General features: G+C 36.2%; 1 protein-coding gene across 1 annotated transcript in view; it reads right to left on the reverse strand.

The window, feature by feature from the left end:
* The window catches only part of bi (T-box transcription factor bifid), a 124,062-nt gene that overhangs the window by 20,239 nt on the left and 85,030 nt on the right, over nucleotides 1-18,793 (reverse strand). The window contains 1 exon segment of the mRNA XM_074092099.1: nucleotides 11,606-11,701. Coding sequence (XP_073948200.1) covers nucleotides 11,606-11,701 — 96 coding nt within the window.

An 18,793-nucleotide genomic window follows, 5' to 3' on the forward strand; every position in this document is an offset into this window, starting at 1 on the left:
CTGTAGTAACGCCTGAACCAATCAATTAGGTATGTACTTTATTTAGGAATAAGCAATACTTTTACCTCGTATTATACTGGAATCTTTTGAAATCTGTTTCTGTTTTTCTGTTTTGAAAAAACCTTAAATGTCATGCATAAATGTTGCACTTTCTTTCTTACAAATGTAAAAGATATCACAACCTTTAGGTACACGGATTTTTTTTACCTATTGACCGTTAAATTTCTAGAAAGTAACTATGACGTCACAAATTGTATCATCCATCTATCTAGTGACGTCACACCGCTGGAACAATCGCAAGTGCACAAACCATTAGCGATTAACGAGCGATCGGCCAGCGGGCGGGCACTAAATTAAAATAAATATTTGCAGCGCCCGCGCAGGCTTTTAAGTCGCCGACACAGGTGCCGCGGTACAGGCACGCACGACACTTTTAAATGCTGAGAAGATTTAGATGTACTCGTACTGTTATAATTTTCTAAGGTACACGTCAAAAAAAATCTATGAACTTGAGCTTGATGTGACTATGAGTTCATGGCACACTGTAGCAATTCTTGTTTACAAGAAGTTGGGCTTTATGAGGTTATAAAAGAGGATGATGGATAAGTCAATGAGTACCAGAAGAAGCAACACCAGAGAATGACAGATGCGTAAACCTAGATAGCTAACATGGAATACCTACGATATTTCACTAGCGGAGATAAGAGATAGATTATGATTACAGAGAATGAAATTTACGTGTGTGTGCTGCTCGAAGCGTTTGGCTACGTATGTTTTTCGCTCGTTTTGTGCGCATACGATGTATCCCTTTACTCATAAAATGATTGCGTGGAATTAATTTAATCATTTTTTAAGCTTAAAGTCACTCAGAGGGCTATGGAGAGGTCTATGCTCGGGGTTTCTCTGCGGTATAGAATCAGAAATGATGATATCCGCAGTAGAACTAAGGCTAACGACATAGCCTGAAGAATTGCGAAACTGAAGTGGCAGTGGGCGGGGCACTTTGCTCGCAGGACTGATGGCCGATGGGGTCAGAAGGTTCTCGAATGGCGTCCGCAGCCTGAGAGACGAGCTGTTGATAGGTCTTCAACAAGATGTTTATGATCGCGGGATCGCGTTGGATGCGGAAAGCACAAGACCGGTCTGAGTGGAGAGCCTTGGGGGAGGCCTATCCTATGTCCAACAGTGGAAGACGGCTGACATGATGATTATGATTATTCATTATTTTAAGCCCAGTAGTTGTATGGTGATGAGGGGTGGAGAAAGGTAAATTTTCGCTTATTTTCTTAAATAACTTAAACACTATTTATCTCATATTAATAAAAGAAAAAATATTTTAGATTATAACGAGCACTCTCATTTGATATGTCACACGATAGGTATAGCGATATTTTTTATATTTTAATTCTAATTTATCCTTCAAACGGACTCCACTTGATAAGTTAACGACAGGATATTAACATTAGCGTATCATAAGAATACTGTAACTTTTGGTGATGTGAAGTCAAATAGCTAAATGCTTGTCAACAGTTATTTTACTAGAAAGATTGAAGGAACCACCGAACCAACATGTCTTGATTAATAAGTATATATCCAATTTATATTGTACTAGATACAACAGTTAAAATCTTAAAAAAATTGAAATGCATGAAGTGTGATGCGCCTATTTCTACGCTTCACTGTACTGTCTGATATGACATAATAATTATGATACTACCCGTTTATCTATTTATAAATATGTGTTTCAACGTAAAGAAGCATGATTTAGATTAAGAGCAGATATTATTTGTTTAATAATATAATTTTCGCATCAGTTAACTTGATTTATAATGAGTGTAAACTCCCGCTTTACAAATGGAACACAATTGAAAATTGATTTAAGCGCCATCTCTCTTTTAGTTACCGAAACGTACGACTTTTATGCAATACTGTACAGGATTACGCGCGCAAATCGGAGTAATATCGATTTTATTACGATACCCAATCGGAAGTTACGATTGCGCTAAGCTCCTGCTAATGGTACGAGTTTGACAACTTTATGTGTTTTTATTTATAATTAAGCCCGCCCAAGCAATCCTCACTTAGATATGTGTTATAATGAACTTTAATTTATTGGATCGGACATTGCTTCGTGGAAGTTTGTTTCATAGTCAGTGACTTTTTCTTGCTGTTCTCTGCTTGGAAACTCAAATAAACTGCAGATATGCCGTAATCGAACGCGAATACGAAAGATTACGTTGTATAATATAAAAAAAATATGCAATGAAATGCAAAGGACGAGATTTTAACCACATTTGTTTATTTTTTATATTGGATCTATTATTTACTTAGACTGCACTTTCACATTTTTCGGCTCGTTATGAATGCACGGGTTTTTTTTTGTTTTGGCATTGGTTTCAATAAGTTACCTTTGCAATAACCCACTTTTTGAACATTGTCTTCGTTTTTGACCGAACTATGAAAATAAACACATAATGTCTTTTTAGTCTCGCGCTTTTAGCTCACTTGTTATTTCTATTCCTTTGGTTCTGTGGGCATACGCAGATAGCTTACTTAACTGACTATTCATTCCATTATTCCACTATTACTAGTAGTATATCCGAAGCTGCATAGTGTTAATTGGTTTTGTGTGTCGTTCAACTCGCACATATCAGTTTCAGTAACTCGAAGCTCGCCTACTGTTTGTTCAAGTCGCGGCCTATCGACACTTCTGTACAGAGTCTCGTTACCCGTACCTCAAACAGCTTTGTTTTAATTTACTCAGGTTTTTAATTTAATGGTGCTTTCCGGTATTTAGGTTTTGATTTTTTTATACATTTATAGGAAAGAGTAAACTTAAAAGCATTTTTTTCCATCACGAAGTACACAAACCTACATTTAGGTACACGAAATATGAAAAATACACTATTCTAGTGAATACGAAAACCGTATACCTATACATAGTCTGTGGAATGATTAAGTTTACAGAACTTTAGAATAAAACAATTTTTAACCCCCAACGCATAGAGGGGTGTTATGTATAAGTTTGACCGCTATGTCTGTCTGTCTGTCTGTGGCCCCGTTGCTCTTAAACGGGTGGACCGATTTGAATGCGGTTTTTTTTTATTTGAAATCAAGTTATCTAAGGATGGTTCTTAAACATGTTTAATCAAAATCAGTTCAGCCGTTTTTGAGATATTGAACTTTGCAGTGACAAAGTCGGGATTTTTCCAACTTTTTGCTGGTTACATTCTATAGGTAAGCCGCTAAAAGCTCTTTAACACGTCACTTGTTTATATACTGATTTCTAGCGTCAAATCGAAAATGAGTCAACCCTATAACTTGACTACCATTATCGGATATCGAGTCACACACTGCTCCGGTTCCCAAAAATAATAGAAATCGTCTTAATAGCCTCATTATTTACCCTTTTGTTTATGAAGTATCCTTCTTTATGACTTCCTGTTTTTTAACCTTAAGACTTTCACGAGCTTACCTTACCTGCATGAAGTTGAAGGTGAAAATAGAGTTTTACTCTGTGTTGAAGCTACCTTACATAAACCTTCATACGACTTGAAACATTTGAGATTGTTTATTAAAAAGAGAGATGGGGACCTAGATTTTAGTAGATAGTTAGTTGTGCAGGATAAAATGAGACAAAACGTTGCATAATTTATATATTTGGTATAGGGAGTTTGCCAGTTTGATCTCCATTTTTGCCTAAAAAGTGTAATTTCATGCTTAAATTAAACCGCGCAATGTAATTATGTAAACTATCGCGGAATTCGTATACATTGAAGCGACCGAGGACAAAAGTAGACTGAAGTGTGGGGTGTCAGTGTCACATCGTTTGCTAACACGACACACTTGCTGTTTTAGAGCTTGGTCTTGATTTTGTTTTGGCTTTACACTTACCGTTTGCGATGATAAGTAGGTGTGACAGGTATATTTGCGTAGTTAAGTGAGTAAAGGTGCGGCCAAACCGCTGCTTAAAAAAGCACGGAATCGCAGTGACGCACTGTATGCGCACCGTTTTTATCGCATGCTCCCATCCCATCCATCCATTGAGGTATCCCATCTTAGGCCTCTAGGTTGGCAACGCATCTGCAATACCCCTGGTATTGCAGATGTTTATGGGCGGTGGTGATCTCTTACCATCAGGCGTACCCACTTGCTCGTTTGCCATCCAGATGAATAAAAAAAAATGCTCTCCACACCGCTGCTTAAAATACGAAAGGTGACAATAGATAGTTACTTTCGGATTTTGTAATATTTGTAAGGATTACGGCCTTCGTCAATTCAAGTAGGTAACTAAAACAAAATGGCGTTGATGGCAGAGATTCCAAGGAGACAATTTGGAATGTAAAAATCCAACATGACTGTTAACAGTCCCTCGTAACTCATACAAGTAATTGTTAAGTGTGTGAGAAACATTTAATTAGTAGAAGATTCCATCCGAACCAATGCGGTTGCAAACACTTGTATTAACGCGTAATAAAGACCAATTTGTTTTAATCCAAGTGCACGGGAATTCAGTAATTACTCGTCCAGTTTTTGCGTTGTTACGCGCGAAAAGGTCTATTAAGACTTTTCTGAGGGAAAATGCGATGTGAGAGTTTTACTTAGAAAAATACGGCTGGAAGTGTAAAAAGATAATTTATAGTTCATTAAGTTAGGCGTTAATGATATCGAAATTATAAAAGATAAATATATATCGCTAGCTTTGAAAAAATCTAGTCTGAAAGCTTTTTCTTTAATATAAATTAATTAACTTAAAATTTATACGAAATTGCGATTGCTGAACCAAATCAGAATAAAACAGTCGATGTTATCAGTGAGTATCTACACGAAATATAGAGACAAAAATAAAATTTCCCCTTTTAAGGGTTAATAAAAAAAAACATAGGATGGTCTCAGTAGTAAACAGCACCAATATCTGACACAACAAAGCGTACACAATTATCTGATACGACTCTTTTTCTAGGGCCGGTAGGACGTGTCAGATATTTTTGCACGCTCCGCTGTGGCAGATATTAATGCAGGTGATCGTACAATTATAGCCTGACCAAAAACTGTTCAGGCTTTACCTATAAATACTTACACCTATTTATGAACCCAAGCAGACTATTTTTGAAATAAATCCATTATCTGTTAGAAGTAAGAAACAAACAATTTTCTATCAAAAAAACTCCAAGCCGGTTCTTATTGAAAAAAAAATTGAAAACTGCAAATATTCTCCCAACCAAGACTGCGGCTCAAGCTATTGCAATTTAGAATCTAACACGCAGTTTTTAAATGCATCATAGCTTGCTCTATCCTCCCCAGTAATTTCTCTAAGGGAAATCTTACTTATAGTAAAGTAATGGTTTTAAACTATAAAACCTTTTATCCTAGACGAACTTGAGTATAGCTCAAGTACTAAATCATCCTAGCATTATTACAACAACTATTCACATAGATCCCTCGGCACAAGTTATTTCTTTGAAAGAACGGATCTGTTATACTGGATATTGTTAGTGCCAACGTGCGCCATAATTACTGGTGGCGGCGCCACTATCTTTGTAAGCTTTGCTCTACATTTTAATGCGCGCTTCGTCCATCAATTCCATTATGAAGGCAAAATGTTTACATATATTTAAATGGATGAGGAAAGTATAAAGAAATTAAACGTCAAAGGAATTACATATTCTGACTTACCACAGGAAAGCTTGCAGGGGGCGCCACTGATGTGTTTTAAATAGCAATCTTTTGTGTTCAAGTGGCTTGTTGAACACATAGCTTTACTATTGATTCGTATACGTTCAATCTATCAGGTTACCTTTTTTTAAACATTACCCATATCAATAAGCTAATTAATTTTGGTTCCTTTGCTTACAACAATATTTTTTAGTTGAACAAGCTGTGAACGTAAATTGCCTTATAACTGGCGCCTCATCAATGCATTGCTACAATAAAAAATAGTTTCCTTTGTAGATCGTAATAGTTAATTTATACGACCTTTAACTAAGGGCCCATAAAACTTTACAAGCAGCGCCACCTGTTGCCGAATAGTTGAACTAAAGCTTATGCGTGCGCGCAAGAATAAATTAATAGTATCTTTAATTAATTAATTCTCATTTTCATTATTTAAATCTCTAAGTTATATTCAAATAGCTTATAATATGATCGGCACGTAACTAGTTTTAAGTAATGTTGTTTAGACAAGTGGCCACCAAGTTTCTTGCGGCATTTTGAGTTCTAAACTGTACTGGTTCTGCTCCGTCGCTTCATACAATGTACTTCCCCAGCGCTAACGTTGAAACGTAGTGATTCTAAAAACGATTATATTTCTACACTTAGGTACAGTCGCTATCACATATTTCGGATCGGCCAAGGTGATCAAAAATTTCGGCACATGCACCCTATTATTAAGGTATTAGAGTTCATGTTTCGATATTTTTGATCACTGGCCGCTCCGAAATAACTGATGGCGATTGTACATAACATCGGATATTTCAGTTTTGCAAGGGAACTCCCACGGGCGAAAGAGGAGGGAAGGGGGAGGTAATTGATTGGCATCATGATTGATAAGGTAGCTTTTAAGTATTTTATAGAGTTAGTAAAATACAACTAGAGTGAAATTTAAAAGGAGTCTTAAATTTAGAAGGAATTTTAAAGGTGACGCGTTTATAACCGAACTGTAAATGAAATAGATGAAACAATATTTGGACAAACTATATCTTACTTTTACTACGAGTGTATTACCTACATTTATGTGAAAATAAAAAGATACATAGGTACTTATAATAGTTATAATACTAGCGTGGCCGTACGAGTTTTTCTAACGTTAGATACCTTAAATCTCTTGCTAGTAATCATTTGCATCCCGAGGGAACTTTCCATTTTGCCCTTTCTTTTTAACCCCCGACGCAAAAAGAGGGCTGTTATAAGTTTGACCGCTATGTGTGTCTGTATTTGTGCCTGTCTGTGGCACCGTCGCTCTAAAACGGGTGGACCGATTTGAATGCGGTTTTTAATTTGAAATCAGGTTTTCTAGCGATGGTTCTTAGACATGTTTCATCAAAATCGGTTCAGAAGTTTTTGAGATATTGAACTTTGAAATGTCAAAGTCGGGGTTGTTCAACTTTTTGTTGGTAAGGTTATAATCGGCATAATTTATCAGAGAAACAAACGAACGCAGGAACAAATTTTACTTCTTTATTATTACACTAACTTACACCTGCAGGTGGTAGGACCTTGTGCAAGGTCCGCCCGGATTGCTACCACCATCTTGCTCGCTAATACTGCCGTGAAGCAGCAGTGCTTGCACTGTTGTGTTTCGGCGTGGGGAGTAAGACAGCCGGTGAAATTACTGGCACGTGAGGTATCCCATCTTAGGCCTCTAGGTTGGCAACGCGTCTGCAATACCCCTGGTGTTGTAGATGTTTATGGGCGGTGGTTATCTCTTACCATCAGGAGACCCATTTGCTCGTTTGCCGTCCAGTCAAATAAAAAAAAAAACCTGCGACTTCGTTCCAATGGAAAAATAAACAGCTAAGTTCTGTAAAAGACAACTTTGATTTCTCAGTTTCCAAAAAAATATATACAAACATAAAGTCTCTAGCAGTTATTTAGGCTGCAAATTATCAGTCAGTCAACCAGTCTTCTTATTTTTTTAACAGCTATAAAAGAGTAACTGGGAAAGAAGAACCGGATGTGAAAAGCACCGATCATTCTGAAATAGTTTTAGGTTACAATTTGTAGCCGAGACGTTACGCCGAATTATCAAAACAAAAAACTAACGATCACATATGTCATAATACTACAGAAATTATTTAAACAAACAGACGGTGATCATAGTACCCGCCAGCTGTCTAACGACAATATAACTATTTATTACCCTAATTAACAACAAACGCTTGTTAGTTTAGTTGAAACAAACCCCTAATCATAGCGTAATTAACTTAGTTTTTACGCTAATTCTCTCAACTTTTTCTCAACAGCTATGGCAACGAAAAACCAACCTTTATACAATCACAGACAGTCTATACATCTTTTTTTTTCATTAATCATATGGCGTGCTCCGCGATATTTGAAATGAAACTTATGACCGACGTTTTAAGGTGGTATTTGGTTGCGTTACGTGATTATCAAATATTTGGGTTTGTGAGGTGTTCCTCTGCCATATAATTAGGCTGCAGACACCTCGGTGTGATGGCCACTGGCGCCTTAGGCTGTATAGGGTGTCCAAGTTTGTCACTCAAATCGGGACTAATAAAGTTGAACCACAATTTTATATTTTTGTTTACAGTTTGTATTCTTTTATTGTTTTTTAGTTTGACGACCGGTTAAGCTAAAATAGTTTTATAGTCAACATTACTAACGATAGGCTCCTGGTGGTTGAAAAGCTGGCATATATAATACAAAGGTTTGTATGTACTATCGATCCAACTGAATCGTGACCCTCTGTGGAAAGTTTTCGTAGAAAAAGTTATGTCACTCGCATTGCTGGACAAGGGAAATCATTATGATACTTACTTAGGAGCGTTCAACGGTGGGTCAGGAATCTAATGGTTCGACTGTACCTGTGTCTATATTTACCGATTTTCTATGTATTTAAATATATAAGTAGGCATATTTTTTTGTTACATATGTACACTAGACTACATGTAAACTATTATATACGCAAACAAAAAAACACATCTCTTTTTAAAATGCATTCGAGTTTGCGATGAATTGTGGCAAGCAAAAATCCCAGAGGGGGGGGGGCTACAACGAAATCCGAAAATTGAAATTTGTATCGTACCATCTCTTTCTCTCTCGTATTTAATAATATTAGCATCAGCGGGACGGCAAGATACGAAGTTCGAATTTTGCACTGCTGTTATTTACATACGAAGACTACGATGTATTTTTGGCAATTTTATAGTAATTTAGTGAACTTCTGTAATTTCATCTTAACTACTGAATTTGCACGGGTAAAGCTTCGAGTAAGAGCTTGTATAGCAATATATCGAAGTGATACAAGTAAGTCCTGGGTGTAATTGTGCCTTTTTAAGATCAATGGGTATACCTACTCGTAATCTCGTAATATACAATTATCATCCACACATATAAGGGTAAATTACTTAGTAATTTAATTTGAGCAGATCTTATATCGACTCTACGCAAGCCTCTTGTCAAACATCACCTCAAATGGAGCCGGGAGTTTCAATAAATACATTTGAATTTATTCGATACGATACTTTAGAAAAACGACACAATCTATGAGCAAAATGCTTTTTTTAATGGGCATTAGGTATTCAGAATAAGCATAACGGAGCTGATTCTCATTTGTTTCGAATTTAAATAGATTTGACATCATAGTTACGGTTTTAAACAAACGAAAACGGTTTTAATCCCCCAAACGTAAACCGATTTTGACCAATTTTTATTATGTTATCAGTCAAAACAAAAATTCTTGGCAGGTGAAATAGCGCTAGATGGTGTTAGTATCATTAGGTCTATTTGACGTAACAGTCTTACTTGCGATTGGCACTTTTAAGCGCTGTTTGTTTTATGCGATAAACGCTGCGTTACACGCAATGCGTTTGACGCACAACAATTTGCACCAGTACCACTACCATGCGTTTACAGTGACCGTACTCGATAGCGACGGCGTAAATTATTTGTAGAGGCGCTGTACAATTCTCCATACAAATAATTTACGCCGTCGCTATCGAGTACGGTCACTGTAAACTCATGGTAGTGGTACTGATAATCTAATTACCAAACATTGCATTACGCGGCGAGCGCAGTGGCAAGCGCATGCATTATCTGATACAAAATCGATGTGCGTCAGACGCATTGCGTTTAACGTAGCGTTTATCGCAGAAAACCACCGAGCCCTTTAGTTATTTCCCAAACATAAACGTTACACAAATGTCAAAGCTGACAAATAAACCTTACAATACTATACTCCTTTTAATTTAAGGTTTGAATTAACGGTCAAATTGTAACACGCATTCTCGATATTTCGAACACAAATGGACTAAAAATACCTACATGTACATTTACTAGCGTTATTTAGTTTTTACTATAGAAGTGCACACAATTTTAAATGTTTTCGTTGTTTCATTTAAAAAAGTGTGCAAATTTAGTATAGCGAAGAAGCCGGCATTGCAAAAAATTAGATGGCAAAATTTAGGTACTGTTCCTTGCAGTATACTATCCATTATCCTTTAAAGTTAAATTTGTCTTCTTCTTTCTCTTCTAAGAACAAAATTAAGGAAGAATCGAATTCTAAGATCGATTGTATTTGCTATCAAATGTGTGAAATAAAGAGAAAACAAAAATCGAGTAGTTATTTTTATAACAGTATCATGGTAACCGTTTCAATTCCCAATTGCTGGGTTGGTATCTCTATCAATTATTTTTTACAGATTTTTATAGCTGGCCAGTTTGTTTGCCTAAGGCATAAGCAGGTGCTTAACAGGTTGGTAAACAAAAACTGTGCTTACTTCTCTTGTTTTCAAACTACTGTGAATTAGAAAAGCAATCATGAAATACTTTTCAAAATAATCGCTTTTAACTCTTAATGTAAGGACCATTTATGAAACTACATTCAGGGGATAATGGGTATAAACACGTACCTTTCTGAAGCGTTTATTTCTACAAAAACGCTATTTTGATCTCGTGGCTTTCGTAAGTATAAATGCCATAATTTTCTCTTATCGTTATCGTTAGTACCTAGTTTATCCAGGCACAGTAGATGATACAGACAGGTCTTTACTCTAAAAGTAAGCTGATTCAATTTTCGCTAAAATTTAAACGAAGCTTGTATATTTGTCGATAATTATCCAAAAATGGAATAAAATACGGATGGCCAACCTTTCGTTTACGGACGCGAGCATAAACAAGAAAAAAACGTAGACGAGCGGTCATAAATAATAGAATCATTAACATCTGCCGCTATGATTTGGATCATCAATTTTTTTCGAAGTGAAAAAGTTGTTGTTAACTTGGGGGCGTCTCCGGAAAACGACGTGTTTTGACGGTTATGCTGTAGCTATTATTTTTTAATTTCCTTTTGAGGTACAATAACTATTTATTTAATATTATTTTTGTCCATTTTGTGTGATAGAATAGAACAGCGAGTAGTGTATTTAGTGTCTGTTCAGTGTGTCAATAGGTATTGGACGGCGCGAATACTTCGTAGAGAAATAAATATCATGGGACATTTGACACCAATTGACCTAGTCCCAAACTAAGCAAAGCTTGTTCTATGGACACTAGGCAACGGATAAACATACTTTTATAGATAAATACATACTTAAATACATATTAAACATCCAAGACCCGAGAACAAACATTGTATTATTCATACAAATACCTGCCCCGGCCGGGATTCGAACCCGGAACCTTAAGCTTCGTAGTCAGGTTCTCTAACCACTTGGCCATCCGGTCGTCAACCTCAACTCGAGCTTTTTGTTAATTTGGTACACATGAAGTTTTCATTTTATTTTTTTGAAGAAAAATCTAAAAAATGGGTAAAAAAGCAAAAAAAATAAAAATTGCAAATTAAAGTCCTGTATCCGCGCCTGTGTACCTTACATGGAATGTTTAAAAAAATTGAAAAAGTTTAAAATAAAACAAAATGTCTACTAACCAAATGGTCTGAGTGGGGATCTCGTGGGGCACTAGGTGCTGGTATGGGCCACAGCAACTTTGACAACATCCGTTGACTTTGGTTATAGATGAGCTCCTACGAAAGGAGAAACAAGTACTTTAGTAGGAGTATTAGTACTAATCTAGGAAAAAGAATACCACTTGAAGGCGGTAGGAGTTCATATTGAGGGTGATTTAAATTAGGGGAAGTAACTGTATGTACGTACCCTACTAACTGTTTTGTTACGCGTATTTTTACCTCAGATTTTGTAGAGAACTACAATAAACACCTTAAATTGCTTAGGTTTTATTAAAATGATAATCCTTTCGATATTATTCTACTTTGCCTTGTTTGTTACTCTTTTACACTAAAACGGCTGGCCGTATTTAGATGAAATTGAGTATCTATTCAGCTGGATTTTGGAATAACACAAATGATAATTATATTTATTCCAATATTTTCACGGGATTGAGGAGTATGCATGAAAAACCAGAAATCTCAACCACTGTGTTTAGGACATGATATTTGCACATTAATTGTCCTTTATTCAACGTAAATGGTTGTCCGGAAAAGATCGCTTTCAAGCAATAATACCGCCTATTGTCTACCCTGCATTTTGTGTTTTTGTAAATTTATTTTGTTGATTTGCAGTGTTGAATTAAGATATAATTTTTGGAAATTCTCGTCAGAATTTAGTAAAATCCAGGAATTTCACTCCAAGTTGTATAACTACACCTACCGAGCAAAGCTACGAGTAAAGACTTGTTATACAATAAAAAAAACTAAATTGCTTATTAATAAAATTACAATAAAATGTAAATTTTCGCGCAGTTATTCCACAACGGGGGTCTCTTCCCTTTTCTAAGAACCAACGGCCCATATCGAGACGCCCGATACTGGATGTCGAAGTTGAATAAGGAGATTATTAATAATAATAACACGTTTTTACGAGCTGCGCCCGCGCCTCTGGCGTCAGCGTTGATATGGACGCGGGAACAACCTTTGGTCGACTATTTATAAGTTTTTTGGAGTTTTTTTACGGAATGTAGGTAATTTTGGTGACTTGTACTTGCATTGTCATCCAACCAAATTTCAAGTCAATCCGAGCACTGGAAGTGGGTTGTATTCGATTCAAATTTCAAAATTTGCCCCATACCCTACTAACAGAGCAACTGAAATGAAAGCTTGTGACAATCTACAAGAATTAACACGCTTTTTTTATAAAATTTAAGACAGTGATACTTAGAAAATAAATGTCGTTATTATAAATAATACTGCGGGATGTTAGTTGGATAACAATAACTTATTTGTGGGTATCTAGAATACCTATCAGTACGAGGATAACACTGCGCTAAAGTTGGAGGCTTACATTTTTTTTGTGGTAGAAACTGTATAAAGAACTCTTTAACTCGTTTTTTTCGGGCATTTGTTACTAAAGAATCTGCAATTTATTAGTAATAGCCTTGCACTAGTAGCGCTGTGTTAAACAGAGGCCTAATCGTCTAACGCACTCGGAATCACAATCATTTTCACCGCTTCTTTCTCCCACACGGTGTAAAATGAGGACAGAAAGAAATGCAAAATGCGATCACATTGGTTGTGATAGTTTGGCTGAACACATAAAAAGCAGAAATTGCTTAGGTAGGTTTCAGGATTAGAAATTTAAAATCAAAATTTAGTCGCGTTTTCAGCACTCTATCTCTGCTCCTGTCACCTGCACGAATTATGTACTTGCTTTTGTTTGCTCCGTCTTTTTTAATTCTTTATCTTCTCCAATAAACAAATTAATCAAGAACCAGAGTTTTTATCTATATCCCACGCAACTACCAACATTCTGTTTATGAAATAATGGCTATCTATCCTTTTTAAATTACCATCTTTCCGACTATACCTAACCTTTCAAACCCTGTTGTCTTATTTGAAATAGTTCGCAAATATACGCGTATTTCAACCTGACTACAAAAAATCCCTTCAGCCACGTGGTCCGACAACGTTGTTCGACATGTCGGACTATCAGGATTTTTTTATTCCACTTAGTTCGACCATCGGACGTAAAGGATATTTAAAATTCCACTTGTTTCGATCCGCGAACCACGAGGATTTTTAAAATTCTACTTGGTTCGCCTCTCGAACTACGAGTATTGCTATACATATAGCAATCCTATACATATAGTAATCCTTGTAGTTTGAGTTCGAGGGGCGAACCAAGTGGAATTTTGAAAATCCTCGTGGTTCGCGGATCGAAACCAGTGGAATTTTAAATATCCTCTTTGTCCGATGGTCGAACTAAGTGGAATATAAAAATCTTAATAATCCGACATGTCGGACAGCAAGGAATCAAAATTTCTCGTCGTCTGATATGTCGGACAACGTTGTCGGACCACGTGGCCGCAGGGCAAAAAATGAGGTTTTCAGTTCGTCGAAAATTTTTTTTCATTAGGCTGCGTATCTCCAGCATCAACCCAAAAATACACAAACGTTAGTTTTTACAGCGTTAATGAAGATGATCCAATTACAACAGCTATTTAACTCGTACAAGACGTATAATCAAAACGTATGTTGATAATTACAGCTCATAATAATGTAGATATAATTGCTGTATAAGTGCTTTTTCAATCCAACAGTACAGTATTTACTCAGCAAATGACCCTAAGTGATCACAATGATATAATTTCATACGTAAATTTGTTGCCATACGCCACAATTTGTTTTTTTAAGCGAAGAAAGTGTAATTCGAGGAAGTATCTGAAGAGGTTTTATAGCCAAAGTGTTGGCAACTACTGGCTGGCTGTTTAAAAAGTATAACGAGAACGTAATAATAGGTTGAGCAAAGTTCTGCTGCAAAACAAACAGTGTCGAGACTGTCGACAGAGCAAAAGAGAGTCAGAGAGTGCTGAATTTATTTAATAATTCTCTGGATGATTTCTACATTTACGAGTTTGGGATTGTGGGTTGCCATGATTTATGCGTTTTAGGATTAGATTTTGAGTTATGATTGTTTGAGTTTGTTTTGAAACGACGCTTTGGTTTATTGACGTTCGCCATTGTCTACGATAGCTTATTTGTTATTTTTAACATATTAAGTAATGATCTGTTCTCTATCGTTATTTTCAGAGCCATTTTTAACCCCCGACGCAAAAAGAGGGGTGTTATAAGTTTGACGCCAATGTCTATATCGTATCTAATGACATCGTAGCTCTCAAACAGATTGACCGATTTCGATGGGATTTCTTATGAGAAAACGAGTTTTTTTGTTGTAAGTAGTTCTCAGTTATTTTTCAGTAACATAGGTTGAGCCGTTATTGAGACATTGAACTTTACTTAAAATGTCAATATCGAGTGTTTTCAATGTTTTCTTAAGATGAATAGAATATTCTTAACGGTTTGGAAATACTTCTATATAACTTTTTTATTGAGCGTAGTTCCTTTTAGATCTCGATAAAATAAAAATCATAAATATCTAAACTATTTTATTTTAATTTCAATCTTTTGGCATATTAATAATTACTACATACAGTCAAAGATTCAATCAAGCAGAAATAATTCATACTTATAATGACTAACGAATTGATATATTTTTAATTAGAACATTAACACTGCAGCTACAGGTGGTAAATAAATTCCCAAAAAAGCACCTGCTGCTTAGCCCCTCGGAATTCTAGTGACCCACTTATTAACGGTCTTAGCAGCTATGTAGTTGTTTCAAATTGAATTTAGAAGTACTTGGTCGACCGAATGATTGCTTGGTGCCTTTTCACACTGTTAGCGAAAAGATTTACGCATTAAAATGAAAATATTTGCATAAAACATGATTTGTCTAAGTTGATGGAATGAACCTTAAGGCTTAAACCTTATGGTTTTCAGCGCAATCGCTAGTTTCAAAGTTACATAGAAATATTTTTCGTGTAAAAGTATCTACCTACATATTTTATGGACGCCTATGGACACCTATATTATTATGACATACGTAGAAGTAACCATTTAAAATGACCTCACACTTTGTTTACATATACATTTTGTTTAAGTAGAAGAGATGCTTCGCTAACATTGAATATTCATAGATACCTAAAAGTTTGTACGGAACCCTTGGTATGTAAATCTGATTTGAACTTGGCCTGTTTTTGAAGATCCTTATTAAGCCCTATTTAAGTTGGGTATAAACGGCACCTTTATTTTTCATACAGGGTTATTCGTGCGTTTGACCGGTCGGTAAAACGTCATTACCATCCCACGTTTATTAGCACAACAGAAGGACAAGTCGCAAGAATTTTGATCACACTAGGTTAAGCATAGGTTTATCTTTAGTTTTCATAAAAATGTTACCTTGAGCGTTACCTTCTTTCATAATATTTGTCAAAATGGTAAAGACGAAAAAAAAATTGCCGCAAAAACGCATGTAAAACCTTACAATGTCTTCCTGAATTATTATATTGATCTGTGACCCGAGAAATTACACCAATGATCGATGTAATCTGCATTAATACAGCTGTCAGTATAATACGCGCCTCATCGCGCCTGCGCAAACCAGTTCGAGATCCTCAATGAAAAGTATACTTAGTTATATGAAACGTTTATAAGGCGGAACGGGGCTGCATAGATCAAAAACAAATAGAAATGTCAAATTAAATGCGCACGGCGTCTATGTGGCTAAAAGCCATATTTTGACAGTTGGTCTGTAATTAATTTGATCATCATCATCATGTCAGACGAAAGACGTCCACTGCTGGACATAGGCCTCCCCCAAGGCTCTCCACTCAGACCGGTCTTGTGCTTTCCGCAACCACCGCGATCCCGCGATCGTACGTAAGTCGCTCCTTCTTGTTGGGGTAATGAAGTTAATTGATAAAAAAATGGATGAAGTGGATGAACAACACTAAAACCAGTGCAGTCGATCTTTTTGAAATTTTACTTACATCAATACACCTTTAATCTAAAACTTTATCGGGTCAAATAACAGTTCGAAGAACAGCTTAGCCTTAATTACCGTCTGCTATCTAGGTACAAGTCATTGTTATAAACTTTGCTACTTATTGCAAGAGAAAATTATCAAAAACCGCAAGCTTGTTCCACTCCCCTAATTCTACCGAGATGCCTTACAACTTAATTCTACGACATCAGAATTTAATTTACAACTCTGGGAGCAGCTTTTACCGGTAAATTGCTAGTTGGGTATAATGCCCGGTGAGCGAAAAATTCCGCTTCACAGTTATTGGATTGTTGAAATCTTAACCACAGATCAATCGTTGGGAATTTTAACTGTCTCGGTTTGCGATACTTATTTTGACTGTGACAGCTGTCAGCAACCAACTGTTGCTTACAACGAAAATGTTCACAAATTCATCATTTATCAAACAAGGTTACTTAACTACCAATTTTACAAGGAATCTGCTAAGTTTGCATTATCGAAAATACAAACTGAAACATAGATGCACAGAAAAACCAGAAAAGAGAGCAGCGCTGGGAATCGAACCCAGGTCCTCAGCATTCCGTGCTGCGTGCTATACCTCAACACCACCACTGGACAGGAGTACAGACACAAATTTCTCCTATGCACCATATATCTCAGCTTTTTTGTTTTCTTATTTAGTCACTTAAGCAGCGACACTAGCGACATCTATGTTGTAGCTCTCATCGAGAAACTTTCAGCACTCCATTGGAACTAACCACTTACCCGGATAAGAGATGTCGCTATTAAGCAATCAAATTAATATAACAAAATTTGGAGTTGAAATAAAAAATACAAAAAGACTCCAAAAACCAATATTACGTTTTCATTGTTCTTATTCCTAGCTACGATCTATACTTAATGCCTTGCCTAAAAGGTAAGATCGACTTATTATTTGTTCGTAGGTAAGATAACAATTAAATCAAAAATACATTTTCCTTTGACAAGACTAATATTCTGCCCTCTTAGGGCTGAAACGGTACATATCTAAAAAATGAGCTATTTATACCATCTGATGCAGAATGTCCTAAGCTAGGTACACAATGGTATAAATAACCCATGTGTTTTTATTTTAGATAAGTACCGCCTTTTGCCCTAAGAGGACGGTATTATACCTAGCTATTTTATTTTGCTCTTTATTTTGCGCTGTTTGTTTTTTTATTGTATATTTATTATTAAATCAATAAGTAATTTTTTCTCGGTCCTTTGGGATGTGGCATAATGTAACGTAAGTATAGCAAATGTTGTTATGGTAAGTGAAAATTATAACAAATTTATGGGAAGCGAAGTGGTTCGGGAAATTTTATTACAAATAAGTAGGTTTATTGACGAATTTATCTTTTGGTTTTTGGTAAATTGGTCACGTTCTATAGGAGCTGTCATCAAATAAATCACAACAAATACTAAGCTTGATTTACGATGAAATAATAATAATGTCAAGAACTTAATCGGGCCTCGTTCGGCAGAGCCGAGCCCGAAGCCGAAGCCCACAATTAGTGTCCAGTTGTACAAATATGAATGAGGCGCGCGCGCACGGCGCCGCCGGGGGCCTGGCGCCCCCATAAAGCCGAGGATACCCGAATACAGCACGAGGAATTACGATGTATGTATATTGTTGGAAACTTTGCAATTTCCGATCAATCCAAAGAGAAGGTAAATGTAATGTCGTACCTGGGGGGCTGCTACGAAATTCGAAATTCCAAGTTTGTATTGTACCGTCCTCCTCACTCTCGAATTGAATAATATTAGAGTATTTATCAAAAATTTGTCCCGTCATGAAATTGACAAGAAATCAGTTTTGTCAAGAAATTATTAACGCTAAGGACGAGATCATAAAACATAAACTACATAAAACATCCAAAATTTCTTGACGTCAGGAAAACGCGATTATCACGAAATCTTCTGAGGAAAAAAATCGTAATTTTGTAAGTACATCAAAACTTTCTATTGGATCCAACAACAAAGATTATCTGACTTTTTATCACTTTCACCACAAAGTTATGTATATATTTAAAAACAATATTACTTATTAGCCGTTACCCGCGACTCCGTCCGCGCAGAATTCGTTTATCGTTATCCCGCGGGAACTATGCAATTCTCCGGGATAAAAACTATCTTATGTCCTTCTCCGGGTGCTAAACTATCTGTATACCGAATTTCATCTAAATCAGTTCAGTGGCTTAGACGTGATGGAGTAACAAACAAACAGACTTACAAACTTTCGCATTTATAATATTAGTGAG

The sequence above is a fragment of the Choristoneura fumiferana genome, chromosome 9 (genome assembly GCF_025370935.1).
Source record: "Choristoneura fumiferana chromosome 9, NRCan_CFum_1, whole genome shotgun sequence".
Classification (NCBI taxonomy): domain Eukaryota; kingdom Metazoa; phylum Arthropoda; class Insecta; order Lepidoptera; family Tortricidae; genus Choristoneura; species Choristoneura fumiferana.